Genomic DNA, 21,327 nt, shown 5'->3' with positions numbered 1-21,327 from the left:
CTGAAGGTATGACCTCATAATAACAAAGGTTAGATTAGTTACCTAAAGCTTAAAAAAAAAAGATCACTTTAAAAAGCAATTTATTAAGTTGTAAATTACATGGCTGTGATCATATAAAGCCAACAGATGCTTGTGACTTAAGATAAAATTTCCAAAACAGCACACTACACTGATTCACAAAATACAGAATCATACAGCATTTTAGAGGGAAGTGAAGATGGTGCATTCTGGAAAACTGGTTGATGATGCAGAAACAAAGTTGAGGAAAATAGTGTCAGAAACCTATAAGAAAAATCTGAATAAAAATGTTTCAGAAAAAAAGTGAAAAGAACAGGACTTTCCAAGTAAATATATTTTGTATCATTTTCAATATATATCCAACCAAAATAGTAAGTAATTATAGATAAACTATTTGATCTATATTCCCTAAAACTTTTATAATAAAATTGGCCCAAAAATGTTTTTGAGGCCTCTTTCATTAGTGTTATCTTACTTTATGACACTTATTGCATTCTTATGACTTAGTAAGCAAACAAAACATATCAGTGTCTGAAGACCACAGTAGTGCCCTCTCTTTGCATTTATGCCTGGCCCATAGAGACGTCTAAGCCTGTCTCTTGGATGCAGCCCACCCAGACAGGAACTCCTCGACTCACCTTCTCTCATCTTTTGATCTAATTCATCCAGTGTTGGTTCAATCAATTCCCAGCCATCTGGGGGAGCTTTCCGGCTTCTTTTGACTTTAGGCATTTTCCCCCAAAAGATAATCTGCAAAGACCTAGAAGGGAAAATTAAATGAATTAGTTGCTGATCCTCAGATCACCAAAGGTCTTCACCAGCCTCCACTGTATACATTCACTTCACTAACTCTGTTACCTAATCTGTAAAATGGAGATAACAGAACCTATATTATGGGGTCATCATGAAGACTTAACTATAATTGTATGTAACATGCCTGGCTTTTAATGTGTGTGTGTGTGTGTGTGTGTGTTTTCTGTTATCATTAACTGACACTAACTATTAGCCTGGCCCTGTACTGGATATTGGGAACATAGAACAAAGAATAAGACATTACAATCTCTGTCCCTGAGAAGGTGACATTCTAGCAAGGAGATAGGAAGTAAAAAGGCAATTACAGAAAGTGTGGTAACTGATTGAGGGAGCTGAGAGGACAAGTGCTTAAAAAGGAAAAAGAGACCTGGCCTCTGTGGTTCAGCTGGCTGGAGCCACATCCTGCATACCAGAAGGTCTCAGGTTTGATTCCAGGCCAGGGCACATACCTAGGCCATACAGGAGGCAACCGACCAACCTAAGTCTCTCACATCGATGTGTCTCCCTCTCTCTCCCTCTCTTTCAAAATACATCAAGGCTACCTCCAAAGAGGTAACTGAAAGATCTCTCTTCAGTTACAGGTTCAGGTTCTTTTCTAGGTCTATCAATTACTCTGTGACTTTGAGCAGGTCACATTCCCACTCTGGTACTCAGTCTCATCTGTAAAATGAGGGCAGTGGGTTAGCTGGTTTGTCAACATCTCTTTAGAAACTCAACAAACATACTACACAGAGGCAAATCATGTAAAGCCCATATAATAGTCCAGCCCAAATGTAAACAGTAAAGAAATATTTTCAAACCTCATAGCATATCCTAGATCAGCGGTTCTCAACCTGTGGGTCGAGACCCCTTTGGGGGTCGAACGACCCTTCACAGGGGTCGCCTAAGACCATTGGAAAACACATATTTAATTACATATTGTTTTTGTGATTAATCACTATGCTTTAATTATGTTCAATTTGTAACAATGAAAATACATCCTGCATATCAGATATTTACATTACGATTCATAACAGTAGCAAAATTACAGTTATGAAGTAGCAACGAAAATAATTTTAGGGTTGGGGGTCACCACAACATGAGGAACTGTATTAAAGAGTCACGGCATTAGGAAGGTTGGGAACCACTGTACTAGATGGATAAGCATAGCAGATTCCCCTCTCCCAAATTCATTCAGCTCCTCCCTTCCGTCCGGTCCCTGACAGCCCAACAAGCAAACAGGAATTAAACTCCAGAAGGTTTACTGAAGTCAAGGTCGCACAGCTTGGAACTGGCAGCGTATGACTCTGATTGGAAGCTCCCGACTCCCAAATCCGTGATCTTTGCACTTGTTTCCCCTCCGCTGAAACTAAAGAAGGGTGGAATCTGGTTCCTGCCCCAGCGCCCAACGGCTGGGAGGACAAAGACTCGGGAACAACCACTCCGCAGTCACCCAGGGAAATTCGAGGGCCCTGGCCCAGCCTGGGAGTCAAGAGGAGGTGACAGGTAGAAGGTAACTAAATCAAGAAGAGGTGTCGGGGGGTCTAAGAGAAGTAGTAGCGCTCGGCAGAGGCGGCGAGTGGAAAGACTTTCGGAAGAAAGGAGGGAAGGTTCATAGAGAAGACAGCATCTGAACCGGGCTTACAAGAACAAGCAGATTTTTTTTTTTTTTTTTTTTTTTACAAAAAACAACAACAACCAAAAACCAAAACACGTTCTTGGCAGAGAAAACTGTGTGTGTGTGTGTGGGGGGGGGGGAGGGATGGAAACAGAGAAACCCCAAATCTCCCATCCCCTCTCCAGAATGAGCGAGGCGCCATCTCCTCTCTGTAGCTCACTCCCATCTCCAGGGGCCCAAACCCGTCCCAGTCCAGCCGCTCGGAACGCCCTCTAGGCCAGCGCAGACCTCCAGTCCCTGGCCCATCTTTACCAAGATGCTCGAGAAACAGAGAAAAACACCCACCTCTAGTGCTGTCAGGAAGCCGAGCTCAGGCTCCCAAAGGGATGCAAAAGACAGAGGGATGTAACAGCAGCCTGCGGCGTAGTAGTGTCGCTTCTGTCCCGTCCGCTTCCGCTTCCCAGATTATCGCTTCAGGATGAGGTCCTCGCGGAGCCCCGCCCCACCTCGCGCAAATATTGCGTCATCTTAGGTGCCCAAAGCCCTGCCTGTAAAGAAAACCGACCGGCCGCTGCTTTTTTGCTCTCACTTTCCAAGGGTTGGCCAGCCGACTCACGCGTCTCTCCGGGCGGGGAGAGTGGGGGCGCTGTTGCCCGGCAGCACGCGGACGAGCCTGAACTCAGGCGGCGCGCGGGACAGTCCAGCTCCCCGCAGCTGAGTCCCTGAGATGCCCAGTTCTCTTGGAGACGGCGGCGGCGGCAGCGCGCGGAGGGGACAGTGCTGGGCGGAAGGAGTCGAGCCCAAGGCATTTCCGGTTCCGGTGTCAGTGTGAGGCGCCGCCGCCGCCGCAGCTGCCAGAGCCGCGATGCCTAAAGGAGGTGAGGAGCGGGCGCGTGAGCCCCGTGGGCCTCGAGGGGCGATCCCAGTCTGGCTCCCGCTGTCCCAGCCCCCGGGCGTCTCAGAGAGCGGCGCAGAGGGAGGATGTCCGTGCCGACTGAGGGCCAGGCCTAGGCCTCGACGCCGAATTGTCCGGATGGGGAGACTGAGGACCATAGTGGCCTCATACCACTCCTCGGGGGTCTGCGGAGACTCGGAGGCTCTGGGTCCTCACCGACGCAGAAGGCCAGACCTAGGGCGCGCTTCTCCCCGGGGACGGGGGGCGGGGGAGGGGGGGGGGTCTGGAGCTTTCTCTATTCTAGGCTCGCCAGACACTGAGTCACCGTGTCCAGCGCCTGTGCAGCGCCCGCTTGCCTCGTGTGTAAAACGTGGGCCCTCCCGGGCTCTGGGCGAGAGAGGCCTGCCCAGTGAGACATAAGGTGATGCTCCTGAGCCTGGCCGACTCCGCTTTGACTGCCCTCTTCAGCAGCGGCTTGATGTGTATCTTTGAGCCAGTCGCTTAACCTCCCTGTGTCGTGGTTTCCTCATTTGCAAGTAAGGGTTATAATTGTGCCTACCTCATAGTATTGATGCGAGGCTTAAACTAGGTAATCCCGTGGAGTGCGCATAGGTGCCTAGTGAGCTTTAACTCTTGTTATTTGTAAACTTTGTCGGTTCCTTGGCCAAGAAGGTAAAGAATCCGTGGCTTCCCAGTACATTGTTCATCCTCCTCCATCCTTTTTCCCCCAAGAGTCAATAGTTCTCGATTTGAAGCCCATCCGGTGGCTCTGGACCGGATATTTATCATCTTCCAGACTGTTCTCCTCATCTGGAACACCTGGCTGATAAGCCTTAAGTTGGAGAGTTGGGATTAGGGGTAATAAAATGATAAGAGTACTTGAAGTGCCTGGCTAGCTCCTGGCACAGAACAGATATTCAGTTAATGTTGGCAGCTCATGTGTCATGTTAAGATGTATCAGCCCACAGGAAAATCTACTTGGAACTTTTTCAAACCTAAATGACTTCCTGACTCTACTTCCAGAGATAATTGGACTTTACAGAGTTTGATCCATTTAAGCCTAGGTATCTGCTGGCTTAGTCTGCGGTAGGGAGAGCCTCATCTCCTCTCTGCTCCTTAGTTTCCTGTTATGCACAAGGAGGATGCTAAGTGAGCCCTTCTGACTCCACAATTCTGGCTCTAGGAGTTCTACTTAATAGCTACTTTGAGGCAAGGTTGGAGGGTACAATTAGAAAGTCCTAAATATGAATTCTTGGTTAAATGACATGGCCTTTTGACTTGTGAAAAACTTTATGTATAAAGATTTACATTTATTGCTTTACATTAATTTGCTTCAAAAGCAAAGCAAAACATGAAAATGTTAAAGTATCAAATTCCTCATGAACAAAGAACCAATATTTGTTTCCATTTAAAAACTGAAGCATTTTTAAAGGTATAAAGAGCTGATAAAAGTTATTGTAGACCAAACTAAGGTCAGCATCCCATAGCCAAGTGCGCAGGATAGAAGCCTATAGTAGCCGGTTTTGAGTTGTTACTAGTGCCTAGAATATTCAAAGGGCAAGAAAGGGTGTTGGTTTCTTATAATGGCAAGCTTGGTCTTTCACAATAGGACTTTCATGAGCATAGACTGAGACACTCCTGGGAACCCAGGTAGTCATTAAAGATGGGTGGTGTCCTTTGTAGCAGCCCAATTATGGCTATGCAGCTGCTGTCTAGGAAATCAGGGAGGCCAGTATCTCTGTTACTGTCTCTGGAGTCCAGAGCAGCTCTGACTGTCTAACACAGATTCTCTGCTATTAGTGAGAGACTCACTGGAAATCAGGTGGACCACAGCTTTCAGGAAAGGTGGGGATGGGTCAAAGCCACAGCTAACCCAGTATCCTCTGGGACCAGTAGAAGGGCTATAAAACTGGCTGATGGCTTTAGCAGGGGTCAGTCTATAAAACTGATACTCTTAGATGAACTTTAATTGCTAATCATATATATTTTTTAAATTTCAAATTTTTATTGTTGAGAGTATTATAGATGTCCCGCTTTTCCCCCCCTTGGCTCCCCTCCACCCAGTTCCTGTCCCACCCAGCCTTTACCACCCTATTTCCTGTGTCCATAGGTAATGCACATACACATATAAGATATTTGGTTAATCTCTTCCCACCCCCCTTCCTTCTGAGATTCGTCAGTCTGTTCCATGTTTCTATGCCTCTGATTCTATTTTATTCATCAGTTTATTTTGTTCATTAGATCTCTTGTTCATATATTTTATTTTTAGATTCAATTGTTGAATAGATATATGTGTATTGCCATTTTATTTTTCATATTTTTAAATAGTTTTTTCTTCTTCCTCATATATTTTTATTGATTTCAGAGAGGAAGGGAGACGGAGAGATAGAAATATCAGTGATGGCCGAAACTGGTTTGGCTCAGTGGATAGAGCGTCGGCCTGCAGACTGAAAGGTCCCAGGTTCCATTCCGGTCAAGGGCATGTACCTGGGTTGCGGGCACATCCCCAGTAGGAGATGTGCAGGAGGCAGCTGATCGATATTTCTCTCTCATTGATGTTTCTAACTCTCTATCTCTCTCCCTTCCTCTCTGTAAAAAATCAATAAAGTATATATTTAAAAAAAAAAAAGAAATATCAGTGATGAAGGATAATCATTGATTGGCTGCCTCTTGCGCACCCCCTAGTGAAGATCGAGCCCACAACCCAGGCATGTGCCCTTGACCAGAATTGAACCTGGGACCCTTTAGTCCGCAGGCTGATGCTCTATCCACTGAGCCAAACTAGCTAGGGCATCTTCTTCCTCTTAAAGAATACCCTTCAGCCCGGCTGGCGTGGCTCAATGGTTGAGCTTCAGCCTGTGAATTAGGAGGTCACAGTTTGATTCCCCATCAGGGCACATGCCCGGGTTGCCGGCTCGATCCCCAGTGTGGGGCATGCAGGAGGCAGCCAATCAGTGACTCTCATCATTGATGTTTCTATCTTTCTCTCCCTCTCCCTTCCTCTCTCTGAAATCAATAAATATATATTAAAAAACAAACAAAAAATGAATACCCTTCAATATTTCATGTAGTACTGGTTTGGTGATGATCTCCTTTTGCCTTTTCTTGTCTGTGAAGCTGTTTATCTGACCTTCAATTCTAAATGATAGCTTTGCTGGGTAGAGTATTCTTGGTTATAGTTCCTTGCTATTTATCACTTTGAATATTTCTTGCCACTCCCTTTTGGCCTGCAAAGTTTCTGTTGATAAATCAGCTGACAGTCGTATGAGTACTCCCTTGGAGGTAACTAACTGCTTTTCTCTTCCTGCTTTTAAGATTCTCTCTTTGTCTTTAGCTCTTGGCATTTCAATTATTATTTTTTTAAAGGAATGAGTATTTAATTTTTTTGTTTGTTTTGTTAATCCTCACCCAAGGATATTTTTCCATTGATTTTTAGAGAGTGGAAGAGAGAGGGAAAGACAGAGAGGAATATCAATGTGAGAGAAACACTTCGATTGGTTACCTCCTGCACAAGCCCTGACTAGGGCCCAGGCCAGGGAGGAGCCTGCAACCAAGATATGTGCCCTTGACCTGAATGGAACCCAGGACCCTTCGGTCCACAGGCTGATGCTCTATTCACTGAGTCAAACTGGCTAGGGCTTGGCATTTTTTTTCTTCTTTTTTATGGGGGCAGGGGAGGGGAGCATGGAGCAAGGCTGACCCAGAGGCGGCGGACCTGTTGCAAAGTGGTGGTGGTGGGACGGCGCAGGTCCGCATAGCCCTCCCCACAGCTGGGGCACCTCAGAGCCTGGGCCCAACCCTGCTGGGTTCCGGACGCGGTTTTGTCTCCTCCATGCTCTTGGCCGCAGGCTGCCTCCTCCTCTCTGAAACCAATTAACCCAGGCTAGGGCTTGGCATTTTAATTATGATGTGTCTTTGTGTGGTCCTTTTTGGGTTCCTCTTGTTTGGGACTCTGTGCTTCCTGGACTTATAAGTGTACACGTGATTTTCAAAAATTCTATAGTATATCCTACCTAATAAAAGAGAAAACATGGTAATTAGCATACGTCCGCTAACCTTCCCATTGGCTAGTCAGGGTGATATGCAAATTAACTGCCAGCCAAGATGGCAGCCGGCAGCCAGGCAGCTTGAAGCTAACATGAGGCTTGCTTGCTTCAGTGACGGAGGACTCCCACGTTCCCCGCCTGCCGCTGCTGGCCTCTGAGCTTGCAGTTTGAAATATTGTTACAAATATAGAAGCTAAACAAAACCCCAGAAACCTGCTTTCAGCCCGCCGGGATCTCAGAGCTGGAGTTGATACAGTGTTTCAATTATAGAACCCAAACAAACCAGATACCTGCTTTCAGCAGCAGAGGCCTCAGAGCTGGAGCCAGAGCTAAAGCTGGCCCAGAATAAAAAAAAAAAGAAAGAAAAAAAGGAGCAGTTGGGAGCTTCAGTCACATGCCAGCCTGAAAACAGCCCTCAGCCCCTCACCCAGACTGGCCAGGCATCCCAGTGGGGACCCCCACCCTGAAGGGTGTGTGACCAGCTGCAAACAGCCATCATCCCCTCACCCAGGCTGGCCAGGCACCCCAGTGGGGACCCCCACCCTGATCCAGGGCACCCTTCAGGGCAAACCACCCGGCCCCCAACCCGTGCACCAGGCCTCTATCCTATATAGTAAAAGGGTAATATGCCTCCCAGCACCCGGATCAGCGGAGCCGCGAGGCCTCCTGGCACTGGGATCAGCATGATGGGGCAGTACCCAAACCCCCTGATCGCCCTGCGGCTCTGTGTGTGACAGGGAGCGGGGCCACAACCTCCCTATCCGCCCTGCTCTGTTCGTGACAGGGGAAGGCGCCCCAACCCCCTGATCAGCCCTGCTCTGTGCCTGATAGGGGGGAGCTCCCCAACCCCCTGATCGCCCTGTGGCTCTGTGTGTGACAGGGTGTGGCGCCCCAACCCCCTGATCGGCCCTGCTCTGTGTGTGACAGGGTGCGGCGCCCCAACCCCCCCCCCCCCCACGGGCCCTGCTCTGTGTGTGACGGGGTAGAGCCATAACCTCCCCATCAGCCCTTCCCTGAGTGTGACAGTGGCGGCGCCCCAACCCCCTGATCGGCCCTGCTCTGTGGGTGATAGAGGGCGGCGCCCCAACCCCCCCTCCACGGGCCCTGCTCTGTGTGTGATGGGGTAGAGCCATAACCTCCCCATCGGCCATGCCTTGAGTGTGACAGGGGGCGGTGCCCCAACCCCCAATCGGCCCTACCCTGAGCGTGACTGAGGGTGGCATCGCAACCTCCCAATCCGCCCTGCTCTGTGCATGACAGGGGGTGGCGCCCCAACTCCCCAATCGGCCCGGCTCTGAGCCTGACCAGGGGCTGCACCTAGGGATTGGGCCTGCCCTCTGCCACCCGGGAGCAGGCCTAAGCCAGCAGGTCGTAATCTCCCGAGGGGTCCCAGACTGCGAGAGGGCACAGGCCCGGCTGAGGGACCCCACCCTCCCCCCCGAGTGCACAAATTTTTGTGCACTGGGCCTCTAGTCTATATATATAAAGCCTAAGCGACTGTTAAGACTGGCTGACTGGTCGCTATGATGTGCACTGACCGCCAGGGGGCAGACGCTCAACGCAGGAGCTTCCCCCTGGTGGCCAGTGTGCTCCCACAGCCAACCTCCCGCGGTCCCTCCCCCACGCCAGCTGGCCCCGATCCAGACTGGGTGAGGGACCCCACCCATGTACAAATTCGTGCACCGGGCCTCTGGTAGGCTAATAATTAGCCTAACATGTCTACTCCTAATAAACCAGCCTAATGATAACAGCCTAAACCTATCAATAGTATTCTTTTCCAATTCTCTATCTACCCTACTACTTATACTATCCACCTGACTATTACCACTTTTGATTGTTGCTAGTCAATTTCACCTGGCCAAAGCAACTTAAACAGGGGAAAAAATTATTATACTATTATATTCTCCAAATGTTCTTGATCATAACATTTTCAGCTACAGAATTTTACTTTACATCTTATTTGAAGCCACACTATTCCCCATTCTTTTTTTTTCTTTTTTTTTTTCTTTTTTAATATATTTTATTGATTTTTCACAGAGAGGAAGGGAGAGGGATAGAAAGTCAGAAACATCGATGAGAGAGACACATCGACCAGCTGCCTCCTGCACAGCCCACACTGGGGATATGCCCGCAACCAAGGTACATGCCCCTGACTGGAATCGAACCTGGGACCTTTCAGTCCGCAGGCCGACGCTCTATCCACTGAGCCAAACTGGTTACGGCTCCCCATTCTTATTGTTATTACCCAGTCTGAGAGCGGCAGACTGAGTGAATTAATGCATGAATTTATTTCTTATTTTACACTCCAGTAGGGTCACTACCTTTACTAATTACATTAACTTACATTCAAAATAATGTAGGCTCACTAAAATTTCTGTTGACCCAATATTGAGTTAAACCATTAGTATCTTCTTTTTTAAATATATACTTTATTGATTTTTTTTTTTTTTTTACAGAGAGGAAGGGAGAGGGATAGAGAGTTAGAAACATCGATGAGAGAGAAACATCAATCAGCTGCCTCGTGCACACCCCTTCTGGGGATGTGCCCGAAACCAAGGTACACGCCCTTGACCGAATCAAACCTGGGACCCTTCAGTATGCAGGCCAACGCTCTATCCACTGAGCCAAACCGGTTAGGGCCCATTAGTATCTTCTTGAGGTAATACATTATTGTGACTAGCGTACATGATAGCTTTTATAGTAAAGATACCTTTATATGATCTCCATCTCTGACTGCCTGAAGCACATGTTGAAGCCCCTATTTCATGTTCTGTAGTATTAGCAGCTGTAATGCTAAAGTTAGGATGATACATAATACTATGAATTACTGTATTATTAAATCATGTTACTAATTTCATAGCATACCCTTTCTTAATATTATCTTTATGGGGTATACTATTTCTTTCACCAGGCAAGGGAAGTTTTCTGTCATTATTTCTTCAAATAGGTTTTCAATGTCTTGGGCTTTCTCTTTTTCTGGAACCCCCATAATGTGAATATTGGTATGCTTGAAGTTGTCCCAGAGGCTTCTTACACTAGCTTCATATTTTTGGATATTTTTTTTTTCTTTTTGCTCTTCTGATTGGGTGTGTTTTGCTTCCTCCTATTCCAAATCCTTGATTGAATTCTCAGAATCCTCTACTTTCCTGTTGAATCCCTGTAAATTATTCTTTATTTCAGTTAGTGTATGCTTAATTTCTGGCTGGTCTTTTTTTATGTCTTTGACATTCTCCCTGAGATCCTTCAAAGTCTCAGTAAGTTCCTTGAAGCTCTCATTAAGTCTCTTAAAGCTCTCATTAAGATCCTTGAGTAATCTTATAACCATTGCTTTGAACTTTGTATCCAGGAGTTTTTGCTTGCTTCCATTTCTTTCATTTATAACATGTTTCTTTGTCTCCCCATTTTGGCTTCTTCCCTGTCTTTGTTTCAGTGTATTAGGTGGAGCTGTTGTTTCCTGGAATTTGTAGAGTGGCCTTGTGTAATAGGTGTCCTGTAGGGCCCAGTGTCTCAGCCTCCCCGGTCATCTGAGCTGAGCACTCTAGGTGTGGCCCTGTGTGGTCTGTGTGCACAGTCTTGTTGTAGTTGAGCCTGGGAGGAATTGGCCTCCAGGCCAATTAGCTGTGAGGACCAGCTGCGTCTGCAGTGGAAGAGCTGCTATGCAGGAGACACCTCTGTGGAGCAGGACTTCCTTCAGTGGGGTGTTGATGCTCACTTTGTCTGCCCCTTGAGTGTGTCACTGTTGGATGCATAGAGTTGTAACCTGGTATGGTCTGAAGCTGTCCACTGGGTCACTGGCTCTGGGGCTTCCCAGGAGGTGCAAAGTCAGCCACTGGCTGGGGCCACCCGACAGGAGCTACAGTGAGATCTGCAAATGGCTGCTATTTGTATTGTTCTAGGACAGGGGTGGGCAAACTTTTTGACTCGAGGGCCACAATGGGTTCTTAAACTGGACCGGAGGGCAGGAACAAAAGCATGGATGGAGTGTTTGTGTGAACTAATATAAATTCAAAGTAAACATCATTACATAAAAGGGTACGGTCTTTTTTTTTTTTTAGTTTTATTCATTTCAAACGGGCCGGATCCGGCCTGCGGGCCGTAGTTTGCCCATGGCTGGGCTAGGAAGTGCTCAAGCGAGGTCCAGCTGTGAGGCAAGGCAGGCTGGTGCTAGTGCTGGGTCTTGGGCCTTTTATTGATAGGTTTGGGGTAAGCTGCCCCCAGCTGCTGCTTGTTTAAGAGAATTTAGCAAAATCTGAAGCCTGAGCCCAGACAGGCAATTCATATGGTAAAGCAACTGCAAACAGCTTGGGAGGGGGCTGCAAATTGGATGGGGCAGGGTCTCAGGGAATCATCAGGGTGGAGCAAACAGTGTGTTTCAGGCTGATGGAGACTCAGATATGGCTGCCAGTCAGCTCTGCGATGGGGGAGGTTCCAGCACAGGAACAATGACCCCGGCAAGCACCCCTGTCTGGGAGAAAGCTGCCCCCGAGTTTCTGCCCTGATGCCAGGCCAGTTTCCCTGTATGTCCCTGGATTCCCCCAAAGCTGCTGCCCAGTGCTGGAGCTCAGAGGAATTGGGACACCGTAAGTTTATGTGCAGGCCCTTTAAGAGGAACACCTGGGACTCGACTCCAGCAGCCTCCATGTCACTCAGGGATAATCCTCCACTAGTTTTTACAGCCTGAAGTTATGGGGACTTATTTTCCCAGCTCTGGAACCCTGGGCTAGGGGTCTGGTGTGGGGCTGGGATCCCTTGCTTCTTGCGGGAGGCCCTGGAGATATCCCTCCCAATTAAAGAAATATCACATGTGGGTGTCAGACCAGCCTGTTCCATGCCTTGACTCCTTCTACCAGTCTCAGTGCGCTTTCTTCTTTACTTTTCTAGTTGTAGGACTTCCATGCAGCAGGATTTCAGGTGGTTCTGAATGATGGTTGTTCTGTATTTTAGTTGTAATTTTGATGTAGTTGTGGGACACATGCAGCTGGATTTCAGGTGGTTCTGAATGATGGTTGTTCTGTATTTTAGTTGTAATTTTGATGTAGTTGTGGGACACATGCAGCTGGATTTCAGGTGGTTCTGAATGATGGTTGTTCTGTATTTTAGTTGTAATTTTGATGTAGTTGTGGACACGGTGAGTACCAGGGTTTACCTACACTGCCATCTTGGTTCTCCCACTAGTCATATTTTAACTCTTAGATGGTAGTCAGGTTTATTTTCAACTTTAACTATGTTTCTTACTACAAGTACAAGAAAGTTTTCTCCAATAGGTTTTAGGTTTTCTCTTTCTATAATACCACTTAGATGAAGTATCTTACATTCCCTAGCATCTGTAGTAAATCACGTATGTGGCTTTGTCCCTCCCCCCAATACTATATGTTAGAGAAAAAGATGAGAATCACAAGAAACATTTTTATAGTGCTTATCCCATGCCAGGCACTGTCCCAACAGCTTTACATATGTTAAATCCATCTTCATGACAACCCTATGAGGTAGGGACACAGATGAAGATGCTGAGATTCTTAGAAGTTAAATACTCGCCCCAAATTATAAAGGTAGTAAGTGGTAGAGCTGAGATTTGAACCCCAGGGTTGGATTGCAGCATATGTGCTCTTCACCATTCTGTTTTGATCTTAAGTCTCCTTGTCTATAAAACAGGACCAGTTGTGGCTCCTGCACCATAAGTTTGTTCTGAGGATCAAATGAGTTCATGGAGGTCACAGAACATTGCAAGTAAAAAGGACTGTAGTGACAGCAAGGATGTGTTACATGTTCTCATAGTTGCATCTATCTGCTATGTTTGGATTCTAAGGGACCAGGTAATTTATCCAGTCACTACATGCAGTATGCTCTCCCCCATATCCTCCCCTCAGGTCTTGTTGTGGGAACCTGCATCCAGCACGTAGTTAGTGCCGCATCAGGTGGTCACATGTTGCCTCTTTTTCCTTTGAATATATGAGGATGGGGGAAGTATAGGTTTGGGTTGTGTTTGGTGAGGGACAGGTGAGGTCTGCAATCTCTGATGAGAGTGCCTCAAGCAGGACATAGCTCTCTGGGGCTCGGCAATCAAGGAAGCTGCTTCCCTTCCTTTTTCCTAAATTGCCAATCCTCTTGCAGGGAGAAAGGGAGGCCACAAAGGCCGGGCACGGCAATACACGAGCCCCGAGGAGATTGACGCACAGCTCCAAGCTGAAAAGCAGAAGGCCAGGGTGAGTACATGCCTGTCCATGACATTGTGTCCCAGGGTGGTGCTCTGCCTCTGGCACCCAGATAGTCCTGGCAAGGACCACCCATTCTCAGGAAGAAGCCTACACCTGGAATCTGGGGGAGCAGCAAGGAGCAGGCATGAGTCTCAGAACAACCAATGCTGGCCATCCTCTGATTGGATCAGTTAGAACTTTGTTCAGTCAGCAACGGTTGCCTTAGGGAGTCTCTGTTCTTGTTCCTATGTTCCCACCTTCCAGGGGTTCTCCCTTTGCCAGGCTCTAGGTTGAGCTCCTAGCACCACCCCTTGTCTGTTCCAGCCATGCAGGACTGCTTGCCAAACCCAGCATATGATGCCCTGCCTTCCCACACCCCTACCAGGCAAAGTAACATTTGTTCCCGAGACCTTGCTCAATGTCACCTCTTCTGTGACTCTCACTGGTGCTACACACCCTTCCCTCTCCAGTGCAAGCTTAGTAGTTATCTCTACTTTGCCTTTTCCAGGCAACTTAGAGGAAACAAAATATGTTTCTGTCGTTGTTGTTCGTGTCCTCTACCACACCATTAGATCCTCATCTGAAGGAAGCACAGTCAGGTTAGGGTAGAGGGGCCTGGGTACAGGGAAGGAGGGCCTGCCTTATGAAGGGGCTGGCAGCTGAGCAGGACCTTGGAGAATATGTACAGGTTTTGTAAGGGATCTTTTTGGTGGGGAGGCAAGAAAAGTGGAGGAAAGTGGTGTGCCAGGGCGTTGTCTTGGGAAGCTGGTGTAGCAGGGGAGGACTTGCCCGAAAAAAGTAAGTATGATTTGACAGCTGCACATGGCAGCTGGGGAAGCAGAAGAGGAGCTGAACAGTACTAGCACCACAGCTGAGTCCTTCTGACTTTGGGAGATGAGGTACCTAGCCTGGGAGAAGGGGAACAGGGCCTTTATGGCTGTGAGGGGCTTGCTGGACTGTGGGAATGACTTCCAGGCTGCAGAGTCTAGTGGATAGGCTGCTTCTGACCCAGAGGTACCAGGATCTTGGAATAGGAGCCTTGTCATCCTTGATCTTGGCCTTCTCAAGGTCCACAGTCTAGATGTAGTTGGGGGGGGAGGGGGGAAGGGGGTGTCATAGTCTTGGGGTTTTGTTTTGCATTTTTAATTCTGTAGGTTGTCCATTTCTGAAATAGGAAGAAGAGGAACAAGGAGAAGAAGATGGAGATGGGGCTGCAGGTGACCCCAAAAAGGAGAAGAAATCACTAGACTCAGATGAGAGTGAGGATGAAGAAGATGATTACCAGGTACTGAGCTTGGTGGGGACCTGAGACCTGAACGCAATTCATTCAACAAACATTTATCAAGTGCCTGTTGATCACCAGTCCCAGTGGTAGATGCAGACAGAGTCTTTGCTCGTAAGGGTTTACATAACGATGTTTTTGTCAAAGATGGACCACATATATGATGGTGGTCCCATAAGATTATAATGGAGCTTAAAAATTTCCTGTCATCTAGTGACATCATAGCCGTCGTAACATTGTGGTATAACACATTACTCACAAAATGTTTATGGTGAGGCTGTGTAAACAAACCTACCAGTCACGTAAATGCATAGCACGTACACTTACTTAGGCTATACCATCTAGGTTTGTGTAAGTATACTCTAATGTTCGAACAATGACGAAATCGCCTACCGATGCATTTTTTAGTATGTATCCCTGTTGTTAAGGGGCATATAATTGTATGGGCAATAGGGAAGTAAATGAACGGTGTAATTTCAAGTAGTGAGAAGTATTACAGATAAAATGGACTGTGATCAAGGATACTTGGGAGTAGTGTGTGGTAAGGAAGTTACTTTTAAACAGATCTCAAACAAGATGGAGCAGGCCATGCAGAGCAGTTGAGGTAGCCAGATTAGCAAGTGCAAAGTTCCTGGGGTGGAATGACCTGATCATGTTTAAAAAATAGAAGGAAGTTGGTGGGACTGTGACTTGGTGGATAAGGAGTAGAGTGGTTAGGGATGAAGGAGGAAAGGTTGGCAAGGGCAGCTCTGGTATGGCTGTTGAAGGGGTTTGGGTTTCACTGTAGGTGGGCAGTGGGCAGCTGGTGGAGGTCTCGAAGTTGGAGAGAGAGGACCAGATTTGCTTTTAAAAGATTGTTTTGGCTGCTCTGCAAAGAGTGAATTGTGGTGTATTGAGTTTGGGAAGCAGTGAGATGTTGGTAGGTATCCAGACAAGAATCTGTGGTTTATATTAGGGTGGTGGCAATGGCAGTGCAGAAGAGTGGGCATATTCAAGCCATATTTTAGAGATAGACTTAGTGGAGTTTGTTGAGGGTTGGGTGAGGGGGCTGAGGTAAGAAGGAATAAGGCCATGCTTAGGATTCTGGAGAGGAGCAGGGTGGCTGGGGGTGAATCTTGAGTTCTGTTTTAGACACATTAAGTTTGTGATATCAATTATCCAAGTTGAGGTGCATATATGTAGCCAGATTGGATATAGGTATCTGCAGCTCTGTATAGTGGTCAGATTGACTGGTGTTTAGAAGCTATCTTTCTGGTCACTTTATTAAAGAGAAAGATGGGGTTGACAGGGTCTGATACTTTGACCAAATCTACTACATCAAGAACTTGTGCTCTCATTTCTTTCTGAACTTCTCTGGGATGTGGGAGGTGCAGGCTCCAGGTGTTTGGGCCAGCATTCAAAACTCATAGGCTGTGATCTGATGGCTAAAGTCACATTTCCCTCCTGTCAGCTTAGATGGCTAGGAATTAGAATTGGTCCTGAGATAATCACTGGCCCACTGTACTCTGGGGATCCAGCGTTGCATGTTGTAGTCAGGCGTGAGATTCCATGGAAAACAGCTTAGGGAGTCTAAACTTAAAGTGGAGGAGTAGTGAGTGCTCTGTGCTGGGAGATTTTGATTTGGGCTATTGTTTACTTATTGGTAGGCCTGAGGCAAGTTATTTAATCCTGTGCCTACATTTTATCACCCTTGAAAGTGGGATAATAATCCCTGGCTGCTGGGACTTAGCATAGGTTGGGCTCTAAGTCATATGCACTCGCTCTCCTTGTACCTCCCAGGCTGGTAAAGACAATCCTGTGAGGTTTGGGGCCAAGCATCTGGGGTGGGCTGGGGTGGAACAGGAGTTTGTCTCCATCCAGACGGGCTGTTGGGAGATGTTGGAAGTAGCCTTCAGGGGCTCTGCAGGACTTCTCTAACAGCCACTTCTTGTCCTATCTTAGCAAAAGCGCAAAGGTGTGGAAGGCCTTATCGACATCGAGAACCCCAACCGAGTGGCACAGACAACCAAAAAAGTCACACAACTGGACTTGGATGGGCCCAAGGAGCTTTCAAGGAGAGAACGGTAACTTCTGCTGCTGGGCCTGGTGACCTGAGCACACAGACCAGGGGCTAACCTGTGGGGGCAGAGGCACCCATCTCCATTGAGGCCCCCACTTCCTGGGCTCTGAGGTCTCCAGTGGCTTCAGCTATGGTGTTGATCTCTGTTTCATCTCATTCCCTAAAGCAGTGGTTCTCAACCTTCTGGCCCTTTAAAACAGTTCCTCATGTTGTGACCCCCCCAACCATAAAATTATTTTCGTTGCTACTTCATAACTGTAATTTTGCTACTGTTATGAATCGTAATGTAAATATCTGATATGCAGGATGGTCTTAGGCGACCCCTGTGAAAGGGTCGTTCGACTGCCAAAGGGGTCGCGACCCACAGGTTGAGAACTGCTGCCCTAAAGGCTCTTTAGAGCAGCGATCGCCAACTGGTGGTCTGCGGACCACTGGTGGTCCATAAGGTCCGAAAGGTTGATGACCGCTGCTCTAGAAGCTTCTCCACAAAACAAAAAAGAATTTTAAAATTCATTAATAGAAACAGGAGAGCAGATTCAGACCTGAGTTTTGCAATTGAAGTAATCCCCAGGGTTACAGAGGGTTTTGCCATAGTTCCTGCTTCCATTGCACCCCACTCCAGGGACACTTCCCTTATCCAGTCTGATCTCATCATTCCTGGCCTGTATCCACCTGTAATGTCATGGCCATGAGATGAGGAGGGGATTTGGGGCCTGTGGAGTCCAGAAGACAGCACAGTGCAGGGAGATCCACTGGCTGCCCAGCCCTCTCCAAGTCTTAGGTGAAAATGGAGCAGCAGATAGTTTCCTTATAGATTGTGTGAGGATCATCGTCAAGTACCAAGGTGCCCTGCACACGGCCCGTTTTCCATAAGCAGTAACCTGACTTTTGATGGCTGCCAGGTGACATCAAAGGCCTTATAAGAGGTTGAAGGTCGTTAGGGAAAGCTGCCCTGTTTTTTCTTCTGACAAGGCTGCTGGGATTTAAATTCCTCTCCCTGTGCTGGCTCCATGATGTGGTCTGTGAAAATCCCACAAGGTCTATGAAAACCCATGAGGAAGGTCCAAAAGCTTGGGGTGTGATTAGAGGCTTTGATGGACTCTACTCCTCCAATAGATTCCTTCTCACCAGTGAAAAGGGACCCTGTTGCTGCTCCTGCCTTTTTGATTGCAGAGTGAAAGCCATAAAGACCTGCACCCTGCCTGGCACTTAGCCTTCACTGAGGGGGCCCTGCAGAGCCTTCAGGCAACCTTATCATTCCAGATGCCTCCGTGCGCCCCTCCCTCCTAGTACAGGCTGACAGGTATTCCTGTCTCATCTTTTTAGGAAGTGCTTTGTCCAGTCTTCTGGGTGAGACATCTGCACATCCAACTTTGATTGCAGGGGTTTTTTCCCCTCCCCTCTGGCCGTGCCCCAGACCTTGTTTTTCAATACTCCCCAGCCCTGTGTGCTGTGAGGCCTGTGGGATGCTAAGTCTCTCCCTTCCCCAACCTCCTGCCAGGCAGGACTTCTCTGCCACCTCCAAAATCGGCTCTAGCAAGAACCTGGTGTAAATGAGACACTCTAATCTCATACTCTGGCGGGGGCCCATTCCAGTTCAGAATTTCAGGCTTGGGAAGAAGATCCTCAAAGGGAAATTAATGACCCTCTCTTCTCTCTACTTATGGTGTTGGTGGCTGTCACCTTTGTCCCATGGGAGTCCAGCTCTTATTCACACCCCTATCTATGGGGGTTCACCCCCTTGGGGGCAACCTCATGCACATCTGAGCTGCACTGATTGAGAATGTGCCGTGTCGTGTCTACCTGGATTGGGTGTGCCTAGTCCCATCCATGGCCACTTGGTTCACTCCTTTCTCCACCCCTTATAGAATGTGATTTCTATTGCCTTCCTTCTCCTGGTCATCTTCTGTGGACACAGTTCACTTGGTTTTGGTTCTCCTTTCTCACTGTGGACACCAGATCCTAGTCAGCCACACCCTGCCCACCCCTCACTACCCCAGCCAGACATGGTCCATATTGTGCTAAGGCTTTCCCAAGGACACAGGCCCTGAGCCTACCCCTTATCCTGTGTTTTCTATCTGAGGAGGCTGAGTACATAACTTGAGCTTTCCCCCAGCCCCTTGAGCCTGCCATGTAGAGGTCCAGACTGGTCCCTCTGCGTGTTTTGTTTGGTGAGTATCCATCAGGGAGGGGCACATGGAGCCAGGGCCCCTCCCTTAGCCAGGGGATCCTCTACCACTTGGGCCTAGGCCTGAGTACTTGGCCATTTTTCTGGCTCCCACATCCACCTTAGCTGATAAAGATGGGGAAGATGTCCCCTGTGACACTATTTTATCCAAACAGAGAAGAAATTGAGAAGCAGAAAGCAAAAGAACGTTACATGAAAATGCATTTAGCTGGGAAAACAGAGCAAGCCAAAGCAGACCTTGCCCGGCTGGCAATTATCCGAAAACAGCGGGAAGAAGCTGCCAAGAAAAAAGAAGAAGAAAAGAAAGGTAAGTCCCAAGTCACTGGAGCACTGCCTGACTGGTTCTGGGCATAAACGCTGCACTTCATTGTCCTTGTGGAATGGGATGGGCTCAGATTGTTTGGTAGAGGCCCACCCTGTGTGTATGCACCTTCCTCACTGTTAGGTGGAAGTGGGAGTTCCTAACCCCTCCCACCAGGGTGCTGGGAGGGTCCCACAGCAGCATAGGGTTAAATATGGGTTTGAACTTCAGCAGAGCACTCACTGTCTATGGCATCTGAGAGAGGCCTTGGATATATTAAGTGCAGATCTTCAAGTTTGGAAGGTCCCACCAAGGTCTGGTGCCTTGTGTGGCTGGGAGAGCTGCCTGGGATAACCGCTGTCTGTGTGAGGGGCTTGGGGAGGTGGGGCAGGGTGGGCTGGGTTTCCTAGCAGACTCAGATGAATTCTGGCCCAAGTATCCTTTCTCCATGTCCTCCCTCCAGTGGGCCAAAGGTGGTAGAGGGTTCCTGTTGGCCAGGTTCTCTGTGGGAGTTGGTCTGGTTTATAGGAGCGTTTTGACTCATGTTTTTATGTCTTCATCTCTTGCATTCTACATGTGGGACCATGAGAGCCCTTAGGGATCCTGCTATCCTGCCTCTTCACCAAATAGCAAGGAAACTGAGGCCTAGAAATGGGAAACCAATTATCCAGGGGCATTGTTACCACACTGGAGATAAGCTGGTTATCCCGGTTCCCTGCTAGCGGCTCTTGCTTCACAAATCCCAAGCAGGAAAGGACTTCCTGTGTAACTCTGAACATTGTTGCTGATTTTAGAGAATTCAGCATCTACTGGGAGAGATTGGAATTACTGGGTTCTGCCAGGGGCGGTATAAAAAGAGTTTCTGTGAGTCCTAGATTGAGTGTTGGTGTGTGTTTATGGAGTGGGCCCCAAACTCAGTGAGAATGTCTGCACACCAGCGTTCAGTGGCTTCAGTAGAAATCCTTTTCCTGCTGGAGGGCATCAGGCAGGCCTCTCTGCCTGGTGAGCCAGTTGCACAAATGTTTTCTGAGGCCTTAGAGTTCTGACTTGATTCTGGGAGTGGGGTTGGATATGTGGAGGGGTTGTTTTAACTACCCTTTCCTTCCCTTTCTACTCTTAGCAAAAGATGACGCAACTTTGTCAGGAAAACGAATGCAGTCGCTCTCCCTGAATAAGTAACAAGGCCTGAGGGAGGAGATACCAGGGAACTGGGCCATGCGGCCAGGACTGCTGCTGTGTCTCGCCCACCCTGTGCCCTGTCACCACTGCAGCAGCCCCTCAAGACAAGGAGTTCCCCACAGCCTGGGGCCTCCTCTTCATCTTGGCACGGAAATTGTTTGGGGGATGGTGGGTGGGGGGCTGGGGGGAGGGGGCAGCTGCTATCTTTGAGACAGAAAGATGCAGGACAGCATTTCATATGTAACCATTCGAATGTTTTTGCTGTTTTTAGAATTCAGAACTTTTGTTGGGGGTGCCTGGGAGGTGGGGTAAGAAGAGCGTCCATTTGTCCAGTAGATTGCACAGTAGAGGGTGGTTGTGCTGGGGGCTGCTGCTGGTGAGTTTGCAACAACCAGCCCATCTGTGTTGCCTGGGTGCTCACTCAGGGGCTGTCATCTGGGAGCCTGTACCCCTGGGTCTCTGAGGGTCATGGCTCTTCCCATGGCCTTCCCTGTGCCCTTCTCTGCCCCATTCCCACCTTTCTGACCAGCGCCCATTCTTAACCCTACCCATGGATCATTTCAAGAAACCTCTGTTTACTGTGCAGCACCCAGGCAAAACATGCTCTACAAATCCAACTTGTATATTTGGCAGATTAAACTTGGCATTATCGTAACCCTTGTTCCATGATCCATCTTTGGGCCCCTGTGCCTGGGCCATTTTTACCTAGCAGGGCACGTTGTCACTCTCAAGGCAGGCCTGTCCCACAGGTTCAG

The 21,327-nt window shown here is 48.1% G+C and overlaps 2 protein-coding genes across 9 annotated transcripts in view; one reads left to right on the top strand and one right to left on the bottom strand.

Moving 5' to 3' along the window:
- Positions 1–21,327, bottom strand: part of LOC118656487 (protein BUD31 homolog) — a 54,812-nt gene that overhangs the window by 19,334 nt on the left and 14,151 nt on the right. For 6 of the 8 annotated variants that reach the window (XM_036309927.1, XM_036309925.1, XM_036309923.1 and 3 more), the window contains exon 9: positions 657–778. In XM_036309927.1, coding sequence (XP_036165820.1) covers positions 657–778 — 122 coding nt within the window. Of the gene's footprint in view, positions 1–63; positions 296–656; positions 779–2,773; positions 2,931–21,327 lie in introns of those variants that run through there. The other 2 variants (XM_036309929.1, XM_036309926.1) reach the window with 2 other exon arrangements.
- On the top strand, positions 3,194–20,596 carry PDAP1 (PDGFA associated protein 1). Its single transcript, XM_036309966.1, has 6 exons — positions 3,194–3,306; positions 13,481–13,572; positions 14,738–14,848; positions 16,787–16,908; positions 19,248–19,399; positions 20,514–20,596. Exons 1-6 carry the CDS (start codon positions 3,294–3,296, stop codon positions 20,570–20,572), a joined length of 549 nt encoding a protein of 182 aa, XP_036165859.1. The 5' UTR covers positions 3,194–3,293; the 3' UTR covers positions 20,573–20,596.

The sequence above is a fragment of the Myotis myotis genome, unplaced genomic scaffold (genome assembly GCF_014108235.1).
Source record: "Myotis myotis isolate mMyoMyo1 unplaced genomic scaffold, mMyoMyo1.p scaffold_m19_p_5, whole genome shotgun sequence".
In the NCBI taxonomy this organism is placed as follows: Eukaryota; Metazoa; Chordata; class Mammalia; order Chiroptera; family Vespertilionidae; genus Myotis; species Myotis myotis.
Note: the sequence above shows the minus strand (reverse complement) of the source record. Positions and strands in the feature narration are given on the sequence as shown.